General features: G+C 52.5%; 3 protein-coding genes across 7 annotated transcripts; all 3 read right to left on the bottom strand.

The window, feature by feature from the left end:
* Nucleotides 1-466: 466 nt before the first annotated feature.
* FOXS1 (forkhead box S1) lies at nt 467-4,523 on the bottom strand. Its single transcript, XM_019748512.3, has one exon. The coding sequence runs from the start codon at nt 1,711-1,713 to the stop codon at nt 721-723; it is 993 nt and encodes a 330-aa protein (XP_019604071.3). The 5' UTR covers nt 1,714-4,523; the 3' UTR covers nt 467-720.
* LOC109456283 (interferon regulatory factor 4-like) lies at nt 3,447-17,094 on the bottom strand. 5 transcript variants are annotated; one of them, XM_019748508.3, is made up of 8 exons: nt 14,034-17,094; nt 8,000-8,189; nt 7,599-7,696; nt 6,656-6,767; nt 6,473-6,538; nt 5,422-5,796; nt 4,729-4,862; nt 3,447-4,496 (listed from the first exon to the last, which is right to left on the bottom strand). In XM_019748508.3, the coding sequence occupies exons 1-8, from the start codon at nt 14,262-14,264 to the stop codon at nt 4,386-4,388; spliced, it is 1,317 nt and encodes a 438-aa protein (XP_019604067.3). In that variant the 5' UTR covers nt 14,265-17,094; the 3' UTR covers nt 3,447-4,385. The 5 variants fall into 5 exon arrangements, with proteins under 5 accessions (XP_019604067.3, XP_019604068.3, XP_019604065.3 ...); XM_019748509.3 differs by having other exon boundaries at nt 4,729-4,847; XM_019748510.3 differs by lacking the exon at nt 3,447-4,496 and adding an exon at nt 5,071-5,112 and having other exon boundaries at nt 4,716-4,847.
* Nucleotides 17,095-17,131: 37 nt separating this feature from the next.
* DUSP15 (dual specificity phosphatase 15) lies at nt 17,132-25,883 on the bottom strand. The gene is made up of 7 exons (XM_019748513.3): nt 25,622-25,883; nt 24,805-24,838; nt 23,036-23,118; nt 20,951-21,000; nt 19,903-19,977; nt 18,580-18,751; nt 17,132-17,684 (listed from the first exon to the last, which is right to left on the bottom strand). The coding sequence occupies exons 1-7, from the start codon at nt 25,640-25,642 to the stop codon at nt 17,412-17,414; spliced, it is 708 nt and encodes a 235-aa protein (XP_019604072.1). The 5' UTR covers nt 25,643-25,883; the 3' UTR covers nt 17,132-17,411.
* Between the last annotated feature and the right edge of the window lie 846 nt (nt 25,884-26,729).

Here is a 26,729-nt window from a genome sequence, read left to right as displayed (position 1 = left end):
AGCCTATTTCTACCACTTTAAAATGGGGATACATTTCCATATCACACAAGATTCGGTGAAAGGGGATATATATATATATATATATATATATATATATATATATATATATATATATACACATGCCTGGGACAGAATAAATGCCACTGATGTTCATGGTTATTCTGACCGCTCATGATGGGGGCAGCTGAGTCACAGAGTTTGGGGCTGGAGAACCAGCCCCTTAGGCCAGGCCAGCCTCACCCCCTGCCTGGTGTCTCTCTTGGTTGCATCCTTCCTCTCTCTCTCCCATTCTCTGCTCCCTCTGCCTTCCTGGGAAACTCCCTGAGAAAGTCCCCAGCAGGAGAAGGCCTCTTGTGGGATATTACCCTTCGGGACCCCCCACCGCTGCCACACAACCCCGCACCAGAGCCACCCCATACAGAACCAGGTGCCCCGGCCCTCAGCCCCCAACCATCCAGCAAGCAGATCCTCATCACCACACTGCTTTATTGGCGCCGAGAGCCACAGAGTAAATCCCAAGGGGGCCCCGCTTCCCCTCACCCCCAAGTCTGTCCGGAGGTCCTGGGGGCTGGCTGAGTGTTCACCACTCCACTCTTGGCTTCTTGTCCTAGTTGTCATTGGCTTGCCAGGCCTGGGTCCTTTGAGAGCTCCCAGATCCTAGAGTCAGGCTCAGCCTTGTTGGCAGGGGTCCTGCAGGGACTGCCCAAGGCCAGGCTGGCTTCACTCAAAGAAGAACATTCCTGGCGTCCGGTATAGGCAGGGGGTCAGTCCCAATGGGTAACCAGAGCCTCCCTGGACCGGGAAGCTGCCTGTAACCCAGGGTTCCTTGGGATCAGCTGGCAGGGGCAGCGGGGCCCGCAGTGAGGCTGGAGGGGTGGGAGGTGCAGGGGAGGGGGCTGCTGATGCCAAGAGGTGCTCAAGGCCTGGGTCAGTCCCCATGCAGAAATTCAGGGCCTGCAGCCGGCACTGGTAACTGCTCCCAATGCTCGCCTCGGGGGTCAAGATGGGTGTAGGGGCCTTGCTAAAACCCTCAGCCTCAGAGAAACCAGCAGAAAAGCCAAATGCTGGGCATGGGGAAGATGAGGTAGCGGCAGGGAACTCCCCTGGGCCTGCAGGCTTGGGTGTGGGCATCTCTTTGTGCTCCATGGACGGCCGGGGCCTGACTTCAGTGGTTGCTGGGCACATGCTGGTTGGCAAAGCCCCCACCAGGCTCCCAAAGCTTAGGCCCTTGGCCTCTGGCAGCTCCACTGGGAATGGGCACTGCCTGCCAGTCGTGGTGTCAGCGCCTCCTGGTTCCTGGCTGGTCACTCTGAGGGGTCCACGGCGTGCTTTGGCAGGGCCCTTGGAGCCCCCAGCACCTGCCCTCCTGGTGAAGCGTCGGCGTCGGCGCAGGAAGCTGCCGTGCTCAAACATGTCGTGGCAGTCGGGGTCCAGTGTCCAGTAGCTGCCCTTCCCTGGCTTGCGGTCATCGCGGGGCACCTTGACAAAGCACTCATTGAGTGACAGGTTGTGGCGAATGCTGTTCTGCCAGCCAGGCCGGTTGTGGCGGTAGAAGGCGAAGCGGCCCATGATGTAGCGGTAGATGCCGCTGAGTGTGGCTCGCTGCCCTGGGGAGCTCTGGATAGCCATGGCGATCAGGGCTATGTAGCTGTAGGGAGGCTTGGTTGGCTCTGCCGCAGGGGCCAGGGGTCCCGGTGGGGGCTGCTGCTGCATGCTGGCTGGGCTGGCCGTGCTGGCCAGGCTGGCGGCTGCTGGGACCACAGGGGCCAGGCACGGCGTCCAGGGCTGGTGTCCGGCACAGCCTGCCTGGGCTGGTTAAAAGGCCCACACTGGCCCAGCCTCCCAGCCTAGAAAGGCAAAAAGGGGTGGGCCCACCAAGCTGCCCTCCCTTCCTCTCTGGCCCCCCTCCTTCAAGGCCCAAGAGGGGCGGGCAGGAGAGGCCAGGATTGGGAAGCTGTAAGCAGCTGCCAGGGGTGAGGAATTGGGAGGGAAGGGACTGAGACCCTCAGCCCACATGTGCTGGGTGGTGTTGGCTGGGGGAGGGACAGGATGTGAAATTGAGGAAGACAGAGATAGAAACAAAAAGAGATAGAGGCAGGGATGTAAAAAGAGAGAGATACTGAATAAAAGACAGACAGACAAAGAGAGGTAGAGACAACAAGACACAGAAACACGCAACGAGAGGTAGAGGCAGAGATATAGAGACACAAAGATAAGACAGAAAACAGACACGCACACATGCATGCACATAGTGTACAGAAAAAGAATCACTGAGAGAGAAATAAAGAAATCTACAGAGATAGAGAGGAAAAGGGAGATACAGAGAGAGACATAAGTACAGACACAAGAGAGGGAGGGGCAGAGAGACAGCGAGACCCTCATCTCTGATGAGAACCTAGAGAGGTAGAATCTAAGTGCTGAGCTAGACACCTGGGAGTCTCCGTGAGAAAAGCCACAAGGACCTCTCAAGTCCTCACCTCCAGTTCCCCTTTTCTCCTCTCCTCCTCCCAAGTCTGTGGTCTACTTCTCTTCCCCGCAGTGCAGAGCCTTTGAGGTCACACTATTCCCAGCCCTCCTGGCACCAGGGTGTATGCAGGGCTGGGCGCCTAGGATGGTGATGAGAGCTCGCCAAACTCAGTCTGCTGAGCCCTTGCGCCCTCTAGCGACTAGTGTGGGGAGGACAGTCATCCTGACAGACATCCCCCACTCCCAAGAAGTGCCTGGAGCAAGTCCCTGATCCAGGCTGAGCTTTAGTTTCCCATCTTTAAAGCGGCATTGGTGACTCTTCAGCTGTCCGGGTTATGGTGAGGAGGCAACAAGCTCCCTTATATGGACTCCAGCACCCTTCAAGAGCCTAGCATAGAGTAGGACATTGCTGAGGACTCTGAACTGAGGCTCCCTGCCAGCTGCAGCCTTGGGCCAGGAGTACAGCAAAGCCCAGGACAGACATTCAGGCCTTCTGAAGGATGGGGCAGCCTCCTCCATGCTTTCTCACCTACAAGTAACCAAGTCAGAGGGCACCTACTATGTGCCATTCTGCATGCTAGGCCCGCTCACCTCCCCTCTCCACATTTCCTTCTCAGACCAGTGCTGCTCCAGAGGCCTTCATAGCTTCTTTTGGATAGATGAGGAATCTGAGGCTCAGAGAAGTTAAGTGACTTGCCTAAGGTCACACAGCTAGTGAGTGATAGAGCTGGGATTTCAATGAGGATTCTGTAACTCCTTAACATTACTCTTCCTGTGAGGGGCAGGAGTAGAGGACAGTCACTGGGCTCCCACTGTAGGGACCATGCTGTTTTGCTCTATCCCCAGTGTCCAGCATTGGCCTGGACCAGAGGTGGTGCTCAATCAACATGTATTAAATGAAGTAAAAAAAAGTACAGATCCGATTGACTTCTGTCCTTTGTTGAATCATGCAATTTCACCCCATAAAAGAAGCTTATTAATGTTATCACTGAGAGAGATTTATTATATTGCCATTTGTAGGAGGAGTCCTATAAAGTCAGAAATCAGAAATGGAAAGAAGGTCTGCTATCTGGGGCAGAAAACCGTGACTTACTGACAAGGCAGGGTCAATTGCCTTCCTGCCTGAGGTGCTTCCACCCAATTCTCAAGGACTCCCTACAACTTATAGTTTGCAAATATTGGCAGGGCTTGGGGAGGTGGTGGACTCCTGGATCCCACTTTGGCTTCTGCCTTAGTGCTCTGTTTGGGGGCCTGCCTCAGTTTCTCCAAAGACAGTATGTACTGGTGCTGGTAGTTCAGTGGTTAGCACCCAATGTCCTGGGTTCAGGCCAAATCCTCTGTTTTAGGTTGCCTCCTCTCCACACATACCCCCCCAAAAGAGATGGGGCACTAGATGACTCTAATGGTAGGTGGGAGGAAGGATCTGGAAACTCAGCCCCTCAGAGGCCCAGCAATTCTGTTACTAGATGGCCCCACTCTAAACAACCCTGAGGATCTAATTATCAGTAAACTCAGCTTTCAGCAATGCTTATAATGAATCAATCACTCGTAAGGTCTGCTTTAGGCAAACTGTTATAGGCATGTTGGGCTCTCAACAAAAAGATGAAGTCTTGCTTCTTCTGCCCTAATTGCTGTTTTCAGAACCTCAAGATCAAGTTCGGTTTTCACCTTCTGCACCAGGCCCAATTGCCAGGCCAGCTGCCTAGGCGCTGCATTCCAGGGCTCCATCTTGACTGACAGGTTGAAGGTCACAGTGGGTTTCTGCTCTCCCAACACACCTGGGCAGTGGGTGGGGGGAGGCCCCAAGTTCACTGGCTCAGTTTGGGCAGGGTTGGGGTGAGGTCCGCACCCTATGGGGTGCTGACTTTAGAGGGTAGGAGAGGAGGAAGTGGTTGCTTAGGGCTGACCCAGCTGTACCATCAGGTGAGTGACACGTTTGAGCTGAGGGGCTGGGAACCTGCTGCTGCAGAGGCGCTGTGGCTGTGGCGCTTTGAGTGCAGGAGGAGCTCTCGGGCGAAGACTGGCTCCACCTGCAGGGGGTGGGGTGGGGGGCAATGAGCCAACTTTCTCTCTTACCGGCCCCCTGTGCTCCTGTGGGAAGTCACAGCCCTGGTGACAGCCGCCTTCTCACACGCATTTTCCACGTAGGGTTACACAGACCAGAGAGTCATACAGCAGGTCAGGGGCAGAGCTGGGACTAGAGGGAGCCGTGAGCGGCTGTCGGGGCCCAGAGGGTGTGGTTCTCCGGGGTAGATGACTCACGTGGGCCATGATGAGCCGCTCCTCAGGCTGGTCCGGGGGCCCCGGGTACTCCTCGCCAAAGCACAGGCGGATCTGGTACTCAGGTTCCGGGCACCCATCCTGCAAGTGGGCCCGCAGCTCTACGGGCACAGAGACTGTAGGGGCTGAGCCAAGATGAAGCCTCCCACCTCGTGCCCACCTGTGCTCCTTTCCCATGCCCACATCCCATCGTGCACCCGTTCCCTAAGCACACTTCCCCATCTCTATGCCTCTTATGTCCCACGTCTGTGCCCACTTCCAGTGCTCATGCCCCATGCCTTGTGCCCCATGCTCACTGCCCACACCATGCCCATGACCACTCACCAGTGCCTATCTTGTGCTCAGTGCCTTGGTGCCCACCTTATCCTATGGAAACACGTGCCCAGGTCCTATGCATATGCCCCACACCCAATGCCCCAAGCCTGCCCTGTGACTGCACCTCCCATACACTTATGTCCATATCTGTGCCCAGCCATCCTTAGGCCGGTATTTGTTTCCACTCCCAGTCTGTTTCATGTCCTTTGTTTTGATGTCCACCCATGCCCAGAATCCTTAAGCCCATTCCCCTGTGCCGACATCTTGTGTGCCCACTCCCCTCCGATCACGTCCTTCTGCCCACCCTGTGCCTAGCCACTCTGCCCTGCACTACCAGCGGCCCCCCTGTCGCGCTCTTACCCGCAAGGAAGCGGCGGGTATCCAGCAGCTGGCAGGTGCGCTCGCGCTCCAGTTTGTTGGGCTGTGTCCGGTGCGGGGCCAGCGGGCCGCGCCAGTAAACGCGGCCCTGGCAGAGGCGCTTGGCGAATACGCCCTCGGGCGCCACCCACAGCAGCACGCCGCGCTCCAGGTGAGGGAGCAGACGCTGCAGCACGAGGGCTTCCGGCGGCGGCTCGGGGAAACGGACGTGCGCGACTCGCGGTGGCGGTCCCAGCAGGCACTCGGAGGTGGCGGCGGCGGCTGCCCGCGCGCTCAGCCGGCAGCCCTCGGCCGTCCGCGCGATGGCTTCACGCACCAGCTCCGCGCCGTAGAACAGCCGCACGTGCAGCCAGCAATCTGCGGAAAGGGGAAAAGGGGAGCTCACAAGGCTGCCTCCTTTCCCTGCTACACACACAACAGGGCAAGGGACCCCGAGGTTCCCCTAGCTCCCACCTCGGGAATTTTTGACATTTCCTCCCAATAAGTGATAATAATTCTAGGGGTGGTGGTGGCGGCGGTAATAATTGCCGCTTCCACTAAAAACAAACTGGTAGTTGAGCTTCAGAAGCATAGGGTCCAGGGCCCGCTGTACAATGGGGGCATGATGACACGGAGGCCCTCCCAGCCCTAACTTCTGAGATTTTCGGAACTGCTTCCCAGCAAATATCTTAACAACAACAACACAGCAGCCTCCCACGTGAGAAACCAGCACTATCAGTGGTCAGGCCTTTGGATTCTAATCTCTCACTGCTACTTAGGAGCTGTGACCTGTTAGTAACTCTCAGGTTACTAACGGTGTGATCTTGGGCAAGGTTCTTAACTTCTGTGTCTGGCTTGTGCATCTCTAAAATACGGGTCAAATAGGGTAGCTCTCAGGTCTGGCATAAACTAAGCCCTCAACAAACGTTGGCTGTCATTGTTATTGGGAGTCTGGACCGGGTGCTTTGGGTGGGAGACAGAGGCTAGCTGGCCCCAACCGCGGCCCTCCCCATACAGCACAGCAGTCAGAGGGGAGGGCCTTCAGATTTCTTACCAGGGTTGCTGAAGTTCTCAGAAGGCAAGGGGCTCCAGGGGTGTGTAGGGTCTTGAGCCAGGTACCCTGGGGAAGGCGGGGTAGTAGTCAGGTGCCACCTCACCCTGGGCCCCTTGACCCCTAGATCAAGGTCTTGGAGGAGGATGGGAGGAGACAGGGGTGGGTGAGGAGAGCCAGTCTTACTGTGGTCAGCCAAAGGGCCTTGGAGCAGGGCACCTGGAGGCCATGAGCCCTGCTGGGCCAGCCTGAGGGGCTGCTCCTTGTCCTTATCTTCTGTGGCTAATCCAGAGCCAGCCTGAGCATGAGGAGAGAGGGCCATGAGGGTGGGAGAGGAGCTCCCAAACTGTCCGCCCTGGAACACAGAGAGATCTGGGCACACTGAAACTCAGCTGGGGTTGACAGGGACTTTGAGGTTTCAGCGCTCAAGACCCTTCCCCTTAGAGAGGTAAAGAGAGAGTTGATGGGGCTGTTGGAGGTGATGGGGTTGGAGATGAAGCTCACTGTCATGGGGGGAAAGTGCTAGGAGTGAATGGGAAGATGGGGAACAGAAGTGATAGAGATAGAGGGGCAGAGTAATGGAATGAATGCTGATAGGGGCACTAGGGAGAGTGGAATGGACCAGGCTGATGGGGGGATGGGGACAGAGCAATGAACCACCAATGATGGAGGAGAGGTGATGAGGTCTAGATAATAGCAGTGATGCAGACAGTGATGGAGCTGGAGATGATGGGGGGTAATGGCAACAGTGAGAGAGCTAGAGGTGATGAAGGGGAAGGGAATACAGTGGTATAACAGGATCTGATGGGGTGAGTGGGGGCAGAGCGGTGGAGCCAATGAAGACAGCAGACAAGGGGTGAATTTGGAGAAAATAGGGTTGATGCAGACAGAGTGATGGAGCTGAAGATGATGGAGGTGATGGGAACAGTGACAGAGCCAGAGATGATGGAGCTGAAGCGAATAGAACGATGAAGCTGAAAATGATGGCAGAGATGGAGTCGAGACAAGAAGAAGTAGAGCTGATAGGAGGGGTGGGGATGAGATCAATGTGCTGGAGACTATAGAGAGGGTGGTTTGGGTGAGAGATAAGTGAGCTGACAAGGCTGCAGGGGCTGAGAGGGACACTGACCTGGTCTGTCCTGCAGGCTGGCTCCGTCACTTCTCCAGGGGGTTCCTGCTGGCTCTGGAGAATGTCTTCTTTTTTAGGGAGAGCACAAGCCCTGGTAACTGGATGGAGGAAGAGAGAGTCTGTTGGTTCCTGGTTCCCAGGGGGAATCCCCTCAACTGAGATGATCTCAGACAAGAGTACCCCAGCTCACTGCAGATCTCAGGCAAAACCCACCTCTCTCTGGGTTTCCTCCTTTTCAAATGGGGAGATAAACTGGGTGGTCTAAGGGTCCTTTTGTGTTTATCTGCCCATGAGTTTAAACTCAGTAAGTCCACCATGTCCCATTTTACAGATGTGCAAAGGGAGGTCTTTATTGCCCAGAGAGCCATCCTTGGCCACGACCTCCAGGAGCAGGACAGTACCTGGGCCAAGGGCACTGTTGGACACAATCCGGTAGACCTTGTAGGGGTTGGAGATATCCAGCTGGCTGCGTTCACGCACCTCACAGAAGTCAGCACTCTTGTTGAGGGCACAGCGGAGCCTCGTCTTCCAGGTGGAGGGGTCCTCCTTGTCAGTGCCCTCTAGGTGCTTGCCCTTGTATATAGCCCAAGCCTGGAGAGGAGCAGGAGTACTTGGGGAGGAATAGCCTGGGGGCAGGGGGCTGGTGTTATGCAAAGGGATGAGGGCCTGCCTTGCCTCCCACCCTTCTCTCTCTCCCTCTTACCCTCTGTCTCTCCACCCCTCCATTCTTCCCTCTCTTTCTCCCTCCCTCTCTCCAGCCAACACATATTCCTTGAACTCCTACTATGTGCCAGGCCCAAATTAGGGACAGAATGGGAACAAGACAGACATGGTCTCTGCTCTCAAGGAACTCAAGTCTAATGGGAGAAGACAGCTGCCAACAGCTCAATGGAAATAGCTATATCCAAATTATGGATTGTGAAAAATTAAATATAAATAGGATAATGGGACATAAAATAATGGCCGTGGTTTGCTATCTGGAGAACCATAAAACAAAATCCCTACCTATTGCTACATACAAAGTAGATTCCAGATGATTAAAAAAACAAAAGAAGTAAAACTGTGAAATTAATAGAAGCTAACGTAGGAGAAAATCATCTAGGGGCAGAGAATGCTTCTTAAACAAAACTCAAAGTCATGAACTATAAGGCAAAAAATTTACAACGTCTGAAATCAGCAAGAGGCTAAAATCTGGAACACACAAAAAACGTCTACAAATCAACAAGAAACAGACAGCATCCCCCAAGAAAACATTCTTATCGAAAGGCAAGAATGAGTAGTTTACAGAAGAGGAAACCAGAAACCCATAAGCATATGAGTACTTAGACTCATTAGTGTCAGAGAAATGCAAATAAACATATGAGATATCACTTATAAGCTGACAAGATCTAGCCAGTTGCATAATGCCAGGAGTTGGTTGGGACGTGGGCACTGTTGGTGAGTGTGTAATTGGTGCAGAGCTTCTGGATGGACAACTGGCATACCCTGTGAGCAGAAATTCTAATTCCAAGGGAATTCTTACACAGGCTTATGATGGGACCAGGGCACGGATATCCACTGCAGCATGACTTGTGGTGCTGGAAAGCAAACTTGTGTCCCTCCCTGGGAAAGTGGATAGGGGTATTGGTGTAATGGATGTCCATTATAGAGTCTATAAAGCATCTAGAAGCACCTAGGAGTAACAAATTAAATGTACAGAGAACAAGAATAGATATTCAGAGCATGATCCTGAGTGCAAGGTAAGACAGAGTGAGATCTATAACACAACATGATGTGTAGAAGGTAAGAATACACACAAAACAGCAATGCCCACTTTGAAAAAAAAAATACACACCCAAGATAGTCATTAAACACATTAGAATGACTGTTTGTTGTAGTAGAGGGATGAAATAAATGAATAAGAAATATGAGTGGCTACTTGAGAGAGGGTGACCAGAAACGGCCACTTGGAGGAAGTGGCCTTTGAGCTGAAGCCTGAATAAAAGGAAGGATGGAATCTAACAAAGAACTGAGGGAAGGGTGTTCTAGGTAGAAAGAACAGCAAGTACAAAGGTCCTGAGGTGGGAGGAGATTGATAACCTCAAGGAAGGCCAGTGTAGCTGGGGGCAGAGCAGTCAAAGGTGAGGGGCAGTAGATGTGTTGTTTGCATTAATCACATTCAGAGCTTGGGGGTATTTAACTGATGAGTCACACTTAGTCGTTGCCCTCAGATATCCCAGGCTATGGAAAACGTGGACACCAAACAGAAGATCCACATTCCTATGTTGGTGCCACTTGCCTGTGACAAGACCTTTAAGGCTTGATTTTGTTGTCTATAAACTGTGCCAATGATACCTAACCTCACGCCCTCACGCTGTTCTGGTGGGTGTAAGATGAGCGGTCTATGTAAAGTGCTAAGCACGGTGCCTGGCACACAGTCAGTGCTTACTTATTATAGTACTTATTCATGATGTTAAGGCTACTCTGATTCAAAGGTACCCTGGGCACAGGGCACAGGGTGCTATCACCATGATGAGAGAAGGATCTTTGTTTTGTCCACTGCTACCGTGTTTCCCGGAAATAAGACCTAGCCGGACAATCAGCTCTAATGCGTCTTTTGGAGCAAAACTTTTTCCCCCTTCTTCCTCCTCCTTCCCACCTCCACTCCTGTGCAAGCCGTTGTTTCTCAGTCTAGTTGTGTAGGACACAGCTTCCTGGCCCAAGCTGGTATTCTGAGCCTTGCGCTTCCCCCGGCTGAGGCAGTTGGTTGCTGGTCGTCAGCTCACAGCAGCTCACGGCAGCTCTTGCCAGCTGCCCACCACTCACGATCGCTGCCGGCCACTCACGCTGGCTACTGGCCGCTCATGGCAGCACATGCCAGCCGCGCGGCAGCACTCAGCCCCTCCCAGCAGCCCAGCTCCAGGGAGAGCTGTTGTTCACAATCTTAGCTGTAGAGGGCGCAGCTCACTGGCCCATGTGGGAATGGAACTGACCTCGGTGTTAGGAGCACAGCGCTCCAACCACCTGAGCCACCAGGCCAGTCTGGAGCAAAAATTAATATACAGTAAGACCTGGTATTATATTATATTATATTATATTATATTATATTATATTATATTATATTATATTATATTATATTATATTATATTATATTATATTATATTATATTATATTATATTATATTATATTATTTATATTATTTATATTAATTATATTAATTATATTATATTATATTATTATGTTATATTATATTATAATATTATAAAGACCCGGTCTTATATTATAGTAAAATAATACTGGGTTTTATATTAATTTTTGCTCCAAAAGATGCATTAGAGCTGATTGTCCAGCCAGGTCTTATTTTCAGGGAAACATGGTATTATATGTCCTTAAGCATTTAGAGTGATGCCTGGCACACAGGAGTGCAATAAATATCTGTGAAATAAATTGAACTGGGCCTTGAAGGGTGAGTAGGAAGGTGCCAGGTGGAGTGACATCCCTGGAAGAGGGAACAGCTTGAGCAAAGGCCTGGAGGAGTGGATGGGCATGGTGCCTTCAGGGAACAGTAAGCAGCATGGTTGGTATGTGTGTCTGAGGGTATTTGTACAGTCAATTCTCATTATTCATGGTAGTTATGTTCTGGAAAATCTACACAAACACTGAACAGTGACTACTGAACCACTGTTCCTAGGGAAAATACAGGGCTAGGTGTCTGAGCCCCTGGGTCACACCATTTTCATCAGCTGATCAATACATAACTTTGTTTTATGTGTGTTTCTACAGGACACCTTAATTGATATAAACTGTTGATTCATTACCACCGAGCTCCTGGCCAACAGCACTGTAACTCATTCATGCTCGAACGACGCTTATCTGTCTCGTATTTTCTCCATAAGGCCCCACACAGCCTTCTTGTGCTTAGAAACACCAGAAAGCACTTCAGCACTACGTAGCCTTGGGGACCATTTTAAATTGTAAAATCACCAACAAAAAGCAGAGAGATATTAAAAATGTGGCACTAAATAGACTGTGGAAAGGACATTTGTTTACAGCAGAAGAGCTGAAACAAGAAGCAGAGCGTTCCCTGTTCACCCTCAACTGGGAATGTGTATGTTGGTGAATCAGATTTTTCACTGCTCTGCACATGTTTGTGACAGGCCACAAAAGTGCCCTGAGTATGGATTTTGGGATTACAGATTTCAGTAAGTGAATTTGCAAATATGCAATCCACAAATAATGAGAATCAACTGTATGTGGTGGGGGGAAAGAGAAGAGGAATTAAGAATAGACAGGTTGAAGCTGGAACACGAATGTTCTCAAAGGAAACTTTATACCATGGGCTTTGGGGACTGGGAAGGTGTGAAGCCAGGGAATCACACGTGTGTGTCAGTGGTGAGTTGAGGGAGGGGTCAAAGCAGCCAGAAGGGGGAAGGCCAGGCCCTAGAATCTGTTTCCTCTGAACAACAGCGCATAAGTCTTTAGGAACAGGTCATGTGACCACCTATTGAACACTTACTGAGCACCTATTTTGTGCCAGGCACTGTGCTCCATTGTCAAGCAGCTGGAGGAGACAGATTCATACAAGGCACTTATCATTCATAGGGAAAGTTGTTCCAGCGGAGGAAACAGAAGGAATCCGGGATGGCTTGGGAGAAGCACCGAGCTGGAGCTTAATAAATGCATTAAGTAAAGGAATGCATCGGGGAAGACTCTTGAGGAACAGATGTTTAAGCTGAGCACGATGGCAGTTGGGTAGGTGACTGTGAAGAGGAGAGGGTGTTCCAGGAAGAGGGAACAGCATGTGCACCGGTCTAATGGTGAGCGAAACATGAAGCATTTAGAAACTGAAAGAACTGTCAGGGCGGGTCTAATGTTGGGTAGGGGAGGGAGTGGAAAGAGACGTGGCAGGGGGAGGGGCAGTTCCTGTCCTGACTTTGAGGCCATGGTAGAGTGGGGACTTAGTCACAAGGACAGTGGGAGGACTCTGAGTACGGGAGTGTCAAGGCAAGATGTACATTTAGGAAGATCCCTCTGGAGGACTGAGGGGAGAGCTGAGGGACAAGGGAAGCAGGGGGCTCAGTGAGGTCACTGAGCTTGTCCTGTTGAAAGATTGTAGAAATGGGTCCCAGTAGACGGGCTGAAGATGGGAAAGGCTAGCAGGCCTTGGTGCTGAAGTAGAATGAGACTGGAAGAGAGGGGAGCAGCTAGGGTTGAGGTGCCTGGCTCTGGGGTCTGGGTGGCAATGGGTACCATCTTCCATTTTGGAAAACACAGACATTTGTAGGGGCAAGCTGATGAGCATGGTGTTGAGAATCTGCTGAATCTGAGAGGTCTGCAGGACGCTAGACCAGCAGGCTTGGGACTCCATGCCGACCTAGGCTGTGGAAGGGGAGAGTGGGACATGAAGAGGGAGGTCCAGGGGCAGCCTGATGGTTCAGTTGGTTAGAGCACAAGCTCTCAACAATAAGGTTGCTGGTTCAATTCCCGTATAGGATGATGGGCTGCGCCCCCTGCAACTAAAGATTGAAAACAGCGACTGGACTTGGAGCTCAGCTGCACCCTCCACAACTAGATTGAAGGACAACGACCTAGAGCTGATAAAAACACACTGTTTCCCAATTTAAAAAAAAAAGAGGGAGGTCTAAGAGAGCCCCAGGACAGAAGGAGAGAGGATGGAGACTGAGAAGCAGGGGCCAGGAAGGTAGGAGGAAACCGGCAGGGTGAGGGTGGGGTGGGAGGCAAAGATTCTGGAAACCAAGTGAGAGTGTTTCAAGGAGGAGGGAGGGTCCTCCTCCCACCAGGGGTCAAAAAAGATGACAGTGATGGCATCCTTGGATTTGGCACCTAGGACAGATGGGGGTGGGGAGGGGAAGAAGGAATGGTAGGGGGCACTAAGTGAGGAGAACTGATGACCAGGAGACTCTTTCCAGGTGCTTCAAGCTGTGAAATGAGAGGGGAGGCCAAAGGATGGGGCGCTGGAGGCACTGCTGTTTGGGGTGGTGGTGGAAACCCGAGATGTGGTTGGTTGGTTCCTTATTGCTCACCGGAGAGATTCTCGAGTTTAAATGTTATGGAAAGGAGCCAGTGAGGAGGAAATTAATGATTATTGAGGAAAGGGAGGGCATCCCTGGAGGGGTCTGTGAGAAGGGGCTGGTGTTTGGAAGCACAGAAAATGTCCCCAATCTTCTGGGTCGGCGATTTGGGGATGGGAAGTTGAGGGAGTTCCCATTGGGGACATCTAATAGTTCCCTGGAGAGGGAGGAGAGGCCCCCTGAGAGGTGGAGACGGTGCAGGTCAAACAACCGCGGTGATTCTGTTTTAAAAGGATGTCTGAGGGTCTCCCAAACATGAAGAACACTACCCTCAACTCAGAGACGACTGTGGCTAAGGGCCGTGCGCATCCAGAGCCCTCCCGGGCCGGGCCGGACTGGCATCCCCCGACCCCCAACCCCTTACCCTAAAGAGCGCCGCGTCCTGCTGCGCCTGGTAACCCTGCTTGGCTGCGTGCTTCCAGGGGATGCGGAAGAGGGTCTTGCCCGCGTCCTCCCAGCGCAACCCCGTGTAGCGCCCGCTTTCGATCTGCGCCACGAGCCAGTCGCGGAGACGCAGGGGACCCACGGTTCCCTCCGAGGGTCGCCTGCCGTCGGGGACCTTCCCTTCCTCCCTCCGCCAGGGGTCGCGGGCCATCGGGGATGCAGTGCTTCCGAAGCCTCGTCCGCGGTGTGCGGTGATTGTACCCAGCGCAGTGGAGAATCACGGAGTCACCTGGGTGGCGCGCGGAGGCGGTGAAAGCGAAAGTCTGGCGGGGCAGGTTTCGCTTTCTGTTCTGCCCCCTGTCCCAGGAGGCCCTTTCATTTCGCCCCTCCCCGTGTAGTCGGGCCCCGAAGGTGTCAGGCTTCTTGCCCCGAGCAGCTAGAGGTGCTGTGGGGCGCCAAGACTCATGGGAGGGTGTGGCGTGGGGTCGCCCCGGCTCTGCCTGCTGCTTGCCCCACCGCTGCACCTGTTTTCTGCTCTTCCCAGCCCACCAAAAACTTGTCAGTCCCTTTTCAGAACCTGGACGGTAGAGGTTGGAACCGTGTAGTGCTTCTCAAACTAAGTCCCACCAGAACTGGGAAGCCTCCATTCCAGCCAGACCTGCGGAAGCAGGTTTTAACAAGTTCCCTGGGCGATTCTGTTCCATGGACCACACTTGGAGATGTATTACCTTAAATCTTGGGAGTCCCCATTTACAGATGCGCACCAGTTAAAGCCTTTCCTGCAATGTCTTGATTGGTTCTCAAAACAGCATGTGAATGAGGATAATTACCTATTTTATTGTTAAGAAGACTGAGGCTCAAAGAGGTTAAAATCCTATAAGGTAACAGAGCGAGTGGGTGGGGGAGCTAGGATCCCAAACTGTGTCTCTGTCCCCAGAGCTCAGGAGCTTAAACAGTGCCTCATCGTGTCTCCCAACAGCTCTGCCTAAAGTTTGCAGATTCCTGGTGGGGTCTGTGACCCCCTTGAAAATGTATGCAATTTTTTTCATATCTATGCATTTTTCTAAGGTTTGTATTTTTTATTAAATTGCCAAATGGGATTTGTGATATGAAAGAAGTCACGTAGCTCAGACTGCTCCACACTTTGCTGTGTACAATGGGGAAAATGAGGGTCCAAGAGAGAAACTACCCCTGTCTGCAGTGGGCACCAAACTGGGCACCCAGACAGCGTTGACGTGAGGCTGTGTCTTATCTGTATCTGTCACAGTGGCTTTCCTGCTCCCTGTAGTCTGTCCCCATAGTCCAGCAGCCACCCAGTTTTCACACTTCTAGTCACAGCCAGGATTCAAACTCAGGCCTGTAGGGCTCCAAAGGGGCACACAGCATTTCATATGATTAAATACAAAAATAGTTAAATAATACAAAATAATTGCATCAAAGCAGAAGTCTTGAGTGTGTCAGACAATCTATTTTTCTAGGTGGCAGAGTTGTAGTAATTAGGAGGGTGGTGTCCATAGCCGGATTGCCTGGGTTCAAATCCCAACTCCACCACTTGCTAGCTGGTGATCTTGGCACCAACCTGTTTCCTCGTCTGTTAACTAGCAACGCCTACGTCATAGGGTTGCTTGAGGAGTAAATGAGATGCAAGTAAAGTGTTTTGCACATTGCTTGGCCCATAGTGAGTGCTCAATAGGTGAGTGGTATTGTTGTTGTTGTTGAGTCAGAGTGTGGTGAAGGTAATGATGGAAGCAGAGGGAGCATCAGGAAGGACCTGGACATCAGATCAAGGTGCTTTGTTTCATCCTATGGATGATGGGGACCAGGAAGGTTTTTTTATAGGGGAAGACACCAGTAGAAATAGAATGGTGTTTAAAACCCAGTGGATGGTGACACCGCGAACTAGCCAGGACCCCCTCAGGCTCCCTGCACTCTGATGAGTGCAGCCATCTTGCTCTTCACACAGGCTTCCGCCTCAGGGCCTTTTCAATTAGTGTTCCCCTCTGTCTGGAATACTTCTTCCCAGAGAGCATAACAGTTCACTCCCTGACTTATTTTTTCTTTCATTTATCTGTCTATCTGGTGTCTTTCCCACCAGAATGTCAGCAACGTGAAGGCAGAGGTTTTGCTTACCGTTGTAGCCCCAGTGGCCAGCACAATGCCTGGCACGTAGTAGATACTCAATGGACATTTGCCAAATGAATGCGGAGCAGAAAGTTGGGCAGCAGGTGGTTATTTCATCCATCCCTCCACCCCCAGGGCTGGAATCTGAGCCTCCCCCACAGCCCTGAACACAGTGCTTGGCACATAGTAAGAGCCCCATACAGGTGGCTATAGATTATAGCTATTTCAGAACTCTCTCAACTCCAGGTTAATTTTACTTTAGGAAAAATCATCCTGGAAATCAGTTTGCTGCTTTATTGGACTGCCTGGCCTATAAACTCCACATGGGAAGGATCATTCCCACTAGCTGGGGGTGGATCTTCCTCTCCAGTAACCTCCAAGACCAGAAGGAGCTGCTTCTTAACAACTGTCATGGGATGCAAATTGCCTTGGTTCAAATCCAGCCTCCCCTTCTCTAGCTGTGTGTCCTTAGGCAAGCTGCCCAACCTCTCTGAGCCTCAGTTTTGGTTCTGGGATTAAGTGAACTCCTGTTTGTAAAAGGTCAGGCATGAAAGAGGCACTTACTAGTTAGTATTTGTGAATATGGAAGGGGAGGCGGAGGTGGCTCAGGGAAGAAAGGGGCTCAGAGAGGGGAAGGGGGTTCAGAGAGAGGGAGGGACTCAGGGCCTTGTCTGAAGACCAGGGCAGAGATGGGGTTGGGGGAAACTGTCAGAGAAGTAGTCTCAAAATTCAGCCCTGAAGACGGCAGTTTATGAGGGTGGCAGGCTCCTGAGGCCCCAGGGGATGCAGATCCTTTTCCATCCGTTTCTTGCAGGCTCCTGGCCCCTGGAAGGGTCCACTGCCCCACCTTTTCTCAATGACTGGGAGACAGTCAGACCAGCAGCTTCTGTGTCTCTTTAATATCCTCCAGGCCCATCCAACCTCCCATCTACCTACCTACCCACCCACCCACTTCCACTTCCACTCGCACAGCCTTTAAGAGGGGAGGCCCGGGTGCCTCCGCCCCTCGTCCAAGGACTAAGGCACCAGGTGGTTGCAGCAGGCCGGCCCAGACACGGAGACGCACAGACGGAGGACACACTATTGCAGACGCAGACAAGCAGGGCGGACACGGGGCAGGGGCAGGGATCAGGCCGCCGCGGGGCTCCCACAGGCTCTGGGCCTGTTATGGAGGCCGTGGGAGGCCCAGACGGCCCACCCCGCAGGACACCAGTCGGGAAGAAGACGGGCAGGATCCTCACTTGCCGCCTTTGCGGGACAGACACCGCGGAAGGCAAGAAAAAGTCTGCTTGACCCGCGCCAGCAGTGGCAGCGGCCCGTGGGCTTCCCGGGGCGTGCGCGGCACTAGGCCCTGCAGGGTTCCCTCGGAGGCTGAAGGCTGCGGTGCCGGGGAGGCGGCGGAGGTGGCAGAGCCTCGCCGGCAGCGCTTGCACAGCGGCAGCAGCGCGCGCATCTCCTCCTCGTCGCGGAACGGGCTCTCGCCGAAGCGCTCCTCTAGCTGCCGGCGAAGCTGGGGTAGGGATGTAGGGGTGCCGGGGTCGGTGCCCGGCCTCCAGCCCGGTCCCCTCCCCAATCCTCATAGCTGCCGCCCTCCTTCGAGCTTTCCACACCTCGTTAAGCCCCTCGCCTTCCTGAGCATCCTCTTAACCTCCCTTCTGAGTTTCCATCGCCCTCAGTGAGCGCCCCCTCCCATGATTCCCTTCCCTCTCCCTGAATCCCCTTCCCCTTTGATACTCCATCTTCCAGAACTGCTTAAGTGACTCCCCTGCCTGTACAGTGGGGACCACATTAACCCATTCTCCTGCACAGCAACTCCACTTACACGGTGCCTCTTCCTTGCCTGCCTCTTCCCTAAAGCAGCCTTGCAGATAAGCCTGTGGGTACCAGCCCACCACCTGATGAGAACCTTCCTGCACTTGCTGCTCTTCTCTCTGTCTCTATTTCTCATTCCTTGTTCCCAGGGACGCCTCAGTTCCTGACATCTCCATATGCCATCTGCCCAGTGGCATAATAAGAGAAGGAACTGCTTTGGCCTCATCAAGGACCCACAGGTGGAGTAGGAGATGGACATTTCTCCCCAAAGAGGCCAAATACTCAAATGCCATCATGTTCCAGGCAGGTAGAGCAGGCAGTTCTGGGACCTGGGTCTCATCTGCCTCAAAGGCATTCAAATTCTAAATTAAAAAGGCAAAGAAAACATCTGCTATCCAAACAAAACACACCTAGGTGCTATATTAACCAAGGGCCATGGGTTTGAGACCCCAGGAAAATCTTCTGCTAGGTCTGAAGCACAGGCTAAATTCTTTCCAATCAGTGCTCAGCTCAAGTGGGAAGAAGAGTCTCCCACCACACCCCAACCCCTGCCTTTGCCCCATCCCTGTCCCAGCCCCTGCCCCAGCCCCTACCTTCCGCGAACTGCCCCAACCAAACTCTTCGAGCTGCTGCCTAAAGCCTGGGTTGGGGTTGGCAATGGGCCGGTTGGATTTGATGGCTTCAAGCACGTCCCGCCAGCCTAGCCCCGTCACCGTCATCACATAGGCCGTCACGATGGTGGTGCTACGGGAGATACCTGCAAAGCTGGGACCCCCCCCCCCAAGCTTTAGGTAAGGTCCAATCTCCTCTGTGCCTCACCCCTAACACCCCGTCCCCACTTCAGCTTTCCCACCCTTGCCTCCTGAGCTACAACCACAAGGAACCTGCCTGGAACTGTCTTCCCACCTCCAGACCTTTGTCCATTCTGTTCCCTCTGCCTGGAGAATCTCCCATTATCCCACATTAAAAGCCTGAGTGAAAAACATCACTTCATTCATTCATTCATTCATTCATTCATTCATTCATTCATTCAACCAACACTTCCTGGTCATCTGTTATTTTTCAGATGATTGCGATAAAGTGGGGGAGTAAAACAGACATGGTCTCTACTGTCCTGGGGCTTACAGTATGGCTGGCAGAGACAGACACTAACTGGGAAATGATTTCAGGTGGTGGTAATTACTCTGAAGATGAGTCCAGGGGCTAGGAGATGGTATAGGAAGAGTTATTAATCTACTGGTGGTGGGGGAATTAGGGAAGGTGTTCCCAAGGAAGTGCTATCAAGCTGAGTCCTGAAAGAGGGATAAAGATTAATAATGCTCTGGGCAGTGTATAGGAAGACCATGAGGTGGGAGCCTGGCGGATTTGAAGAACAGGGAGATGGCCTGTGGGAAGGAGGAAGAAAGAATGAGAGATAAGCAGGAGGGAGCTGTTTCTATGGCTGGGACTCCCGCGTGGGGTAGGTAGTCAGTGAGAAGTTATGGAATGAATGACGTACACTGGGCCAGGGGCCCCTAGGAAGACTTGGGGGTCCTGTTTCCCAGCCCGGAGTTTGCCACTGCCCTGCACTATCGTCTCAAAGGCCTGGAGGGGAGGAGAGGAACCTGGAACTATTGGAGGGTGTTCAGCTACCTGCATGACCCCACCTATCTCTCCCAATAGCCCATCATGTCAGCATGCTTTTCCCCATTTTGCAGATGAGGAAATGAGAGAGAAACAGCTATTTGGCCCTGGCCACACAGCTGGTAAAAGACAGAGCCCTGCTTTGAGTCCCCTGTGGGTCTCTATCAGATGAATGGTGGATTGTCAGGCATTGTGATAGCTGGACAGGTTCCTCCCTCCTCATAGGAAGAGTGTGTGTTGGGGATGAAGGACAGCTACTTATTTCCTTTCCCTCTGCTCCCCTCATAACTCACCAGTGCACAAGGCAGTTCCCCCCACTGAGGCGGCAACAGTGGATGAAGTTGATACATTCTTTGAAGTGCTTTTTGCTAGAGAAGAAAGCAATAGGGTCGGGAGCAGGTCTCCGAGGAGTTGTACCCCTCCCCATTTATGGGATGGCAAGACACAAAGAGCCTAGGGGTCCTCAGGTCAGCTAGCATGTGCTGTGAGTAGTGGCCAATACTATCATACGGAGGGGGGTGTGTGTGAAACAATAGTGGTGGCATTTCAGGCGCTGAGAGAGGCCAATCATGGCAGAGCCCATCACAGAAGCAGGAGCACCGCCTAGTGTGGGTCCTGTGGATCCTGTTTTCATGAGGGGTTTATCTTGACCTTTCAAGGAAATGGGTGGGAGGAAACAGAGGAGTCCCCTTTCCTCTGGGCTCTGCAATCAGAGTACACAGGGGACAATGATGGTTCGCGAGGGGGTTAGCAGCAAGATTCCCAAGGGGCGGGGGTGTCTTGTCTGGGTCCTTCCTAGGCTGGGGGAATTGCTGCTAACATGAACAAAAATCCTGTGTTCTGAGCCCCCATTATATTCTAGGCCCTGTCTTGGACCCTCAATCTGTGTCATCTGATCTTAGAAAGATTCCTTAATGCTAATCATGCCCCCATTTTCCCTCTCAGAGAAGGGAAGCAATTTGCCCAAGGTCACACAGCAGGTAAACGGCAAAGCCTGGCTAGAACCCAGATGTCTGTCTTAACTCCAAGGCCAGGAACAGGCTGAGTCTGACCTTTTCAAGTCTTCTGGTGCAACTTATCCTGCGAGACAGGGTACATTCTCCATATCATAGCTGAAGAGACTCAGCTCTGGGAGGTGAAGGGTCTTGGTTAGGGGCATAGGCAAGGGAGTATCTGAGACAGAATCAAACTTGGGCCTGGATGACCAGCTATGCTGGGGTCCCAGGACAGCTTTCTGGCCTGAGTCCTCTCTGTCCTCCCTCAGACCACCTCCCACCTTCCCTCCCACCACCACAGGAGGCAGCTGTCTGTCTCTCTGCAGGTCTATCCCAGGGAACTTACATGGGTACCTCAGGGGTGTCAGCCACTGGGATGCGAAGGTAGGTTATGTCCTGCAAGTACAAAACACACACAGGCAGTGGTGGGGGCTTGCCTGCACCCCCTCACCCCAGCCTGGGCTGCCCAAGCACCTCCTGACCCCAGGCCAGTTCCTGCCCCTCTCTGGGTCACTGTTCTCTCTGTCCAAAGAGGGTAGATGCCATCTCTGAGGGCTTCTCAGCTCTGACCGTCTGTAATTCTAGAACCTCCTGAGGACTTGATTAAAAAGGATCCAAGGACCTTTCATTTAATAGCTGGGAAAGGGCCACTTAAAGCGACACCCCTCCAAATGAGGATTACAAAATTGCATAGTGAGAAGGGCAAAGCAGATTTTATTTTCTTGAAAAGAAACAAAAATTATGAAAATAAGTTTATAGTTCATGAACTGTGGTTATAAAACTTTGTGCTAATCATTAAAATAATCAAGCAGTGAATTGTTAGTGGTTTTTCCAACAAACTTGCTTTGACATCCTTCACTTCATGCTTCACCTTCACACAAGACCATAAAGAGCATTTTTGCCCATGTTCCAAGAACCTCATCACTTTTTTCAAGGACCTCTCTTAATCATTTGATATTCAAATGGTTCTTTTCAGGTGCCTGGGCCAGTAGCTAAGGGACCCCCCCCCCCACCCCCCAGATCCTCATTTGTGAATGGCTTCATGTGAGAGTCCAGCCTTTTTCTAACTCACTTTCCCCAAGGTCACGCAATTCTGCATCTTTTGCAAGGTTTGCAATTTCATTTTGCAACACATTTGCTCTGGGTTTGCACGGCATTACCAAACCCTAACTGGTAAATTCACTGATGGATGAGGCAGGACAGATGCTTGTGAGAAGAGGGGAGGGCTATTGGAGCAGGGATTCATTTTGCAAGCACTCATTTCATTAGTAAATGTATTCATGACTTGACAACCTTCCTTATGCAATCTAGTGACTGCAATTACTCCCAAATGAGCCTGTACTATAAATCAAAATCAGACTCCATTGACCTGGAAATTTCTTCTTTGAATGACATTGAGAATCGCAGATTATTGGAGGTTGCTCTTAGAGATTATCAAATCAGACACATAGGGAAACTAAGGCCCAGAGAGGGGAAGGATCCTGCCAAGGTCACAGAGCATATCTGTGAGAGAACCTGGTCTGGATCTCAGATCTCCAGAACCCTTTCCCACCCACAATTCTTTCCCTTCAGAAGGTGATACAGACTCTAACAGATAAGAAGGAAGGGATTCTGTTTATGGGATAAGAGTACGATTAACTTTGTTATTATATTAGCTGTAATTTGTTGAGCACCCATCCTGTGGCCCTCAACAACTTAGTGAGGTCGGTACTGTTATAAAATTCCTTTTACAGATCAGGCAGCTGAGGCTCAGAGAGGTGAAGTCCTGTGCACAAGGTTACAGAGAGAATAAATGGGGAAGATGGGCCTCCTGACTCCAGCATCTGTGGTCTGGATTTCCTGCTTTCCTCTTCTGGGTTATAACACTCTTACTCCCTCTTTTCCAGGACTCGATATTACCAGCACCCACCACTCCAGTGGGGTGGCCTTACAGCATGCAAGGCATCTTCACCATCCCACAGCCCCTTTGCCTTCTCACAACAGCCCCCTGGGAGCAGATAGGGCTGAGGCATCAGAGGCCCAGAGAGGTAAAGTCACAGCTCCAGGTCACACAGCAAGACACAAAGCCCAGAATCATTCATTTGGAGTTATCTATTCAGTTGGGCAATGGGAAGCCTATGCAGGGGACTTTTTATGGTTCATTGTGAGGTGTCTGGGGCCAGATGGCCTGTGTTCAAATTCCAGCTCCTTCGCTGCCTGGATGTGTGAGTTTCGGCAAATTACTTAACCTCTCTGGGCCTCAGTTGCCAAATAGGTATCAAATAGGGATACTAACATTCAACAGGCCAGTTTTTAACCGAATAAGTTAGCATGGGTCAGGAAGGCAATATAGGACGTGGCACACAGTAGGTACATGGTAAATGGGTCCTGTGGGGGTTCAGAAGCTCCCCTCCTCATCTATGCACAGCCCTGGGATGGGGGTAAGGAGTACCTGCAGCAGAGGCTGGGGTGACTCATGAATGGAGATGATATGTGTGATCTTATTCCGGCCCAGTTGATCCGGGTCTTTGGCATCTGAAAGAAACATGAAGCTTGAGCCAATCTGGCAGGTGTGACTTATGTGTTCCTGGTGGCCAAGTGAGACTGGAGCTCCCTGCCAGCTCTCCTCCCCGCCCCTTGGCTGACCCTCCACCAACTCCCCAATCCTTCGCCACTTCCTGCTCCCAGCATGACAGGTCCTGCCAAACCCCTAAGCTCTGGGGCACCCACAAGTCACAGTTTGGCATCTCCCCCACCTTGCCCACGCTGTTCTTTCCATCGCAAAACCATTCCCTGGCATATCCTTGACCCAGCAATTCTACTTCTAGGAATCTTGTCTAGAGAAGCATTTGCTCACACAAAGGCCATGTGTAGAGGGCGAGAGTCTCTGCAGTGCTGCTTATAACAGTAAACACATCAGAAATAGTTAAAAATGAGAACAAGCTAAATGTCCATCAAAAGAGAGCCGGATTAAAAAAAAAAAGGCATATATTTGATTACTACCGTGCTTCCCCGAAAATAAGACCTAACCGGAAAACAAGCCCCTAGCATGATTTTTCAGGATGACATCCCCTGAACATAAGCCCTAATGCATCTTTTGGAGCAAAAATTAATATAAGTCCTGGTCTTATTTTCAGGGAAACACGGTATGCAGCCACTAGAATGATCTCTATGTGCTGTTGTGCATGGATGTCCACAATATATTACTACGTGGGAAACACAGGTTACAGAACAGCATGCAGCGTAGGTTTACATTTTGTTTTAAATCTGTATTTACAAAGAGATATGAAAAGTGACCTCGGGGTATCCCCCATGTTGCTATCAGTTGTCATCTCTACGGGCTGGATTTCACAGACCTTTTATAACCAGAGTAAATAACACACATCCTCTCTTTCTCCATGTGTCCACGTCTTCATTCAACACATTTACTGAGTGCTTACTACGTGCAGCCTGGGCTGGGGCATGGGGGTACGCGGTCAACTTCATGGCCCCTGCCCTCATGGGGATTCAGACTTTACTTAGCCAAATACTCAGAAATCAGTGTGGAGTGAGCTGCTGAGTTAGCTCCAAGGGAGGACGGAATCAGGGTTTATGAGAGTGGAGCACCTAAGCCAGTGGGGGACAGGGTGGAAGGCCCTGTCCCAGTTCAGATGCCCCTCCCTCTCTGAAGCGTTCTCTGACTCCGCAGATAGAAGTGACTTTTCCCACCTTGGGTCCCCTAAACCCTGGACCAGCTTGTTTCTGTGGCCTGAGACAGGCAGAATGCATGGCCTTGGGACAGAGTGGGCAGTGCTCACCAGGGAAATTTCTGAGGTACAGTCCACTTTCCAGGACCTCTCCTCTGAGCAGGCAGTTGTGGGGGGAAGGGTCCCCAGTTTCCCAGCTAGAAGCAACACCTCCAAACAGACCTCACCCCAGAACCTCAGAGCTGGAAGAGCCCATAGAGGCAGTGGGCCTTGTGCTGAGGGAGAGGCAAAGGCTCAGGGCAGATGCAGGCTTGCCCAGCATCAGTGTTCTGAGCCCTTTGCACTGGGGCACGCCCTCACCCACTTACCCTTTAGTCCTCAGGAGCTCTTTCCCCCTCCCAGCCTGGTATCACTTCCCTGCCCCCAGCCCCATTCCTAAGCTCCTCCAAGGTGCGTGGGCCAGAGCAGGAATGGTGGACATGGGCCTGGGACAGGCAGAGTGCCATGGCCTTGGGACAGAGTGGGCGGTGCTCACCAATGAAGTTTCCGAGGTAGAGTCCAGGAAGTACCTACAGGAGAGACGGTCAGGGTTAGCGGGGTAGGGGAACAGCCCATCCTACCCCAATGGCTGGGGCCTGTCCCAGGGCTTCTCTGTCCCATGAAGGGTGTCTGGACCTCAGGACTCAGGGAGCACTCTCCTCCCTATCATGGGCCCGGACTCTCTGTGAGAGGGATGGGGAGGGCAGGAGAGGACACCATGGGAGGCTGGCTTTGTAGGGGTGAAAGAGCACAGAGGGGCTCAAAGACCTTGGGGGAGAGGGTAGGAGGAGCATAGAGAAGGGGGCAAGGGGGGACAGGTGAACCTGCCAGGGTGGGTGGGAGGGAGGTCTGAGGAGAGTGGGAAGGCAGGAACAGGAGGAGGGTTATGCAGAGGTAGAGGGGAGGAAGGATGGACAAGCATCTCCAGAGAGAGGGTCCAAGGAGTCAGAGACAAGGGAGACAGACACATGGAGCCAGAGAAAGAGACTGCGGGTGGGGAGGGGAGGCGGTCTGGGAGTTACAGGGAATCACAGAAAGGCACAGCAAGAAATACAGAGTCATGAAACAGGCAGAGACAGACAGTGGGAGACCGAGACCATAGAGAGACAGAGACACAGAGATACGCAGTCAGAGAGAGATATAGTTCCAGAGTATGTATACAATCTCAGAGTCCTAGGGAGACAGAGGCGTAGACACACAGATTCAGGGAGAGCCAGAAGGTCAGAGGGGGGCAGAGCGACCCAGTCCCAGGCGGGCACCGGGACGGGAACTGGGGGTGGGCAGGTGTGGGCTGCGCGATCCCCCCACCCTACCTTGGTCATGCCATTCCCCATGATCCCGGGGGCGGGGGTCCGGGCGCACCCCAGCTCGCCGCCTGGAGAGCGCTCGAGTTACAGCTCCCCTGATGGCCCAGGCCCAGCTCCTGCAGCCTGGCGGGGAACAGGGGGCCTGGCGTCCGCGGCCCCGCCCAGCCCTGCCCAGCAGCTACCGCCGCCGCCGCCGCCACTGCCCGCGGACTGCGGGCTAAGAAGGGAAATGATGGTGGAACCGCCGCCGCCGCTGCCGCCGCAAGCTCCTCCTACCGCCTCGGTCATGTGGGGGCCCCTCCCGTGGGTCGCGGCGGGGGGCTGGACAAAGCCCCAGTGTGCGGGACCCAGAGCCCGCGGGACAACGGCAGCTTGTTGGAGCCGCGTGGGACCAATACCTCCGGAGATGGGGGCGGGGGCACTCCCCCCACCCTGGCACTGTCAGGCGCTGGCGGGGTTGGGGGCGGAAAGAGCCCCCAGCCGCGGTCTCAGAGACTCAGATTACAATTCCGGTTCTGCCTGGACTTCACTGCGGGCCCTGGGGCAAAGCACCCAGCTCCTTCGGCCTCGGTTTTCTAGCAGAAACACGATGGGGGCTGAACTTTGACAGCTATGGGTCCTCTGATCTTCAGATTCTGTTTGAGACAGGAAAAGTGGGTAATTACTTCCTTCAGTAATCACGTCTCCCGACCTGCGCCCTATGAAGGCATCCTACCAACTAACCATCCTCCTCCCCCACTCACACAACTGTCTGTCCTCCTATCTGGAGGTCCATTCATTTACTCATCCATCCATCCATCCATCCATCCATCCATCCATCCATCCATCCATCCATCCATTCATCCATCCTCCCATCCCTTCCTCCCATCCGCTTTGGTTTCTATGTGGATAGTGCCATTTGGGTCAGTTCTGCCGTGAACCAGACATACCTATCCTCAGGGCCCCCAAGAAGTCAGAGGTAAATGTGAGGGGAGGATTGCAGTCGCCTGGGTCCCTGGGAGTAAAGGTGACTACAACAGGATGTAGTTGGAGGCTAGAGTCCTGGAAGGTGAGTATGGAGACCAAGGTTCCAGTTCCTTTTCACCTCTAACCTAGTGGGTGACCCTGGGCAAGT

The sequence above is a fragment of the Rhinolophus sinicus genome, chromosome 13, assembly GCF_057876585.1.
Source record: "Rhinolophus sinicus isolate RSI-liver-muscle chromosome 13, RSI-T2T, whole genome shotgun sequence".
NCBI lineage: Eukaryota > Metazoa > Chordata > Mammalia > Chiroptera > Rhinolophidae > Rhinolophus > Rhinolophus sinicus.
Note: the sequence above shows the minus strand (reverse complement) of the source record. Positions and strands in the feature narration are given on the sequence as shown.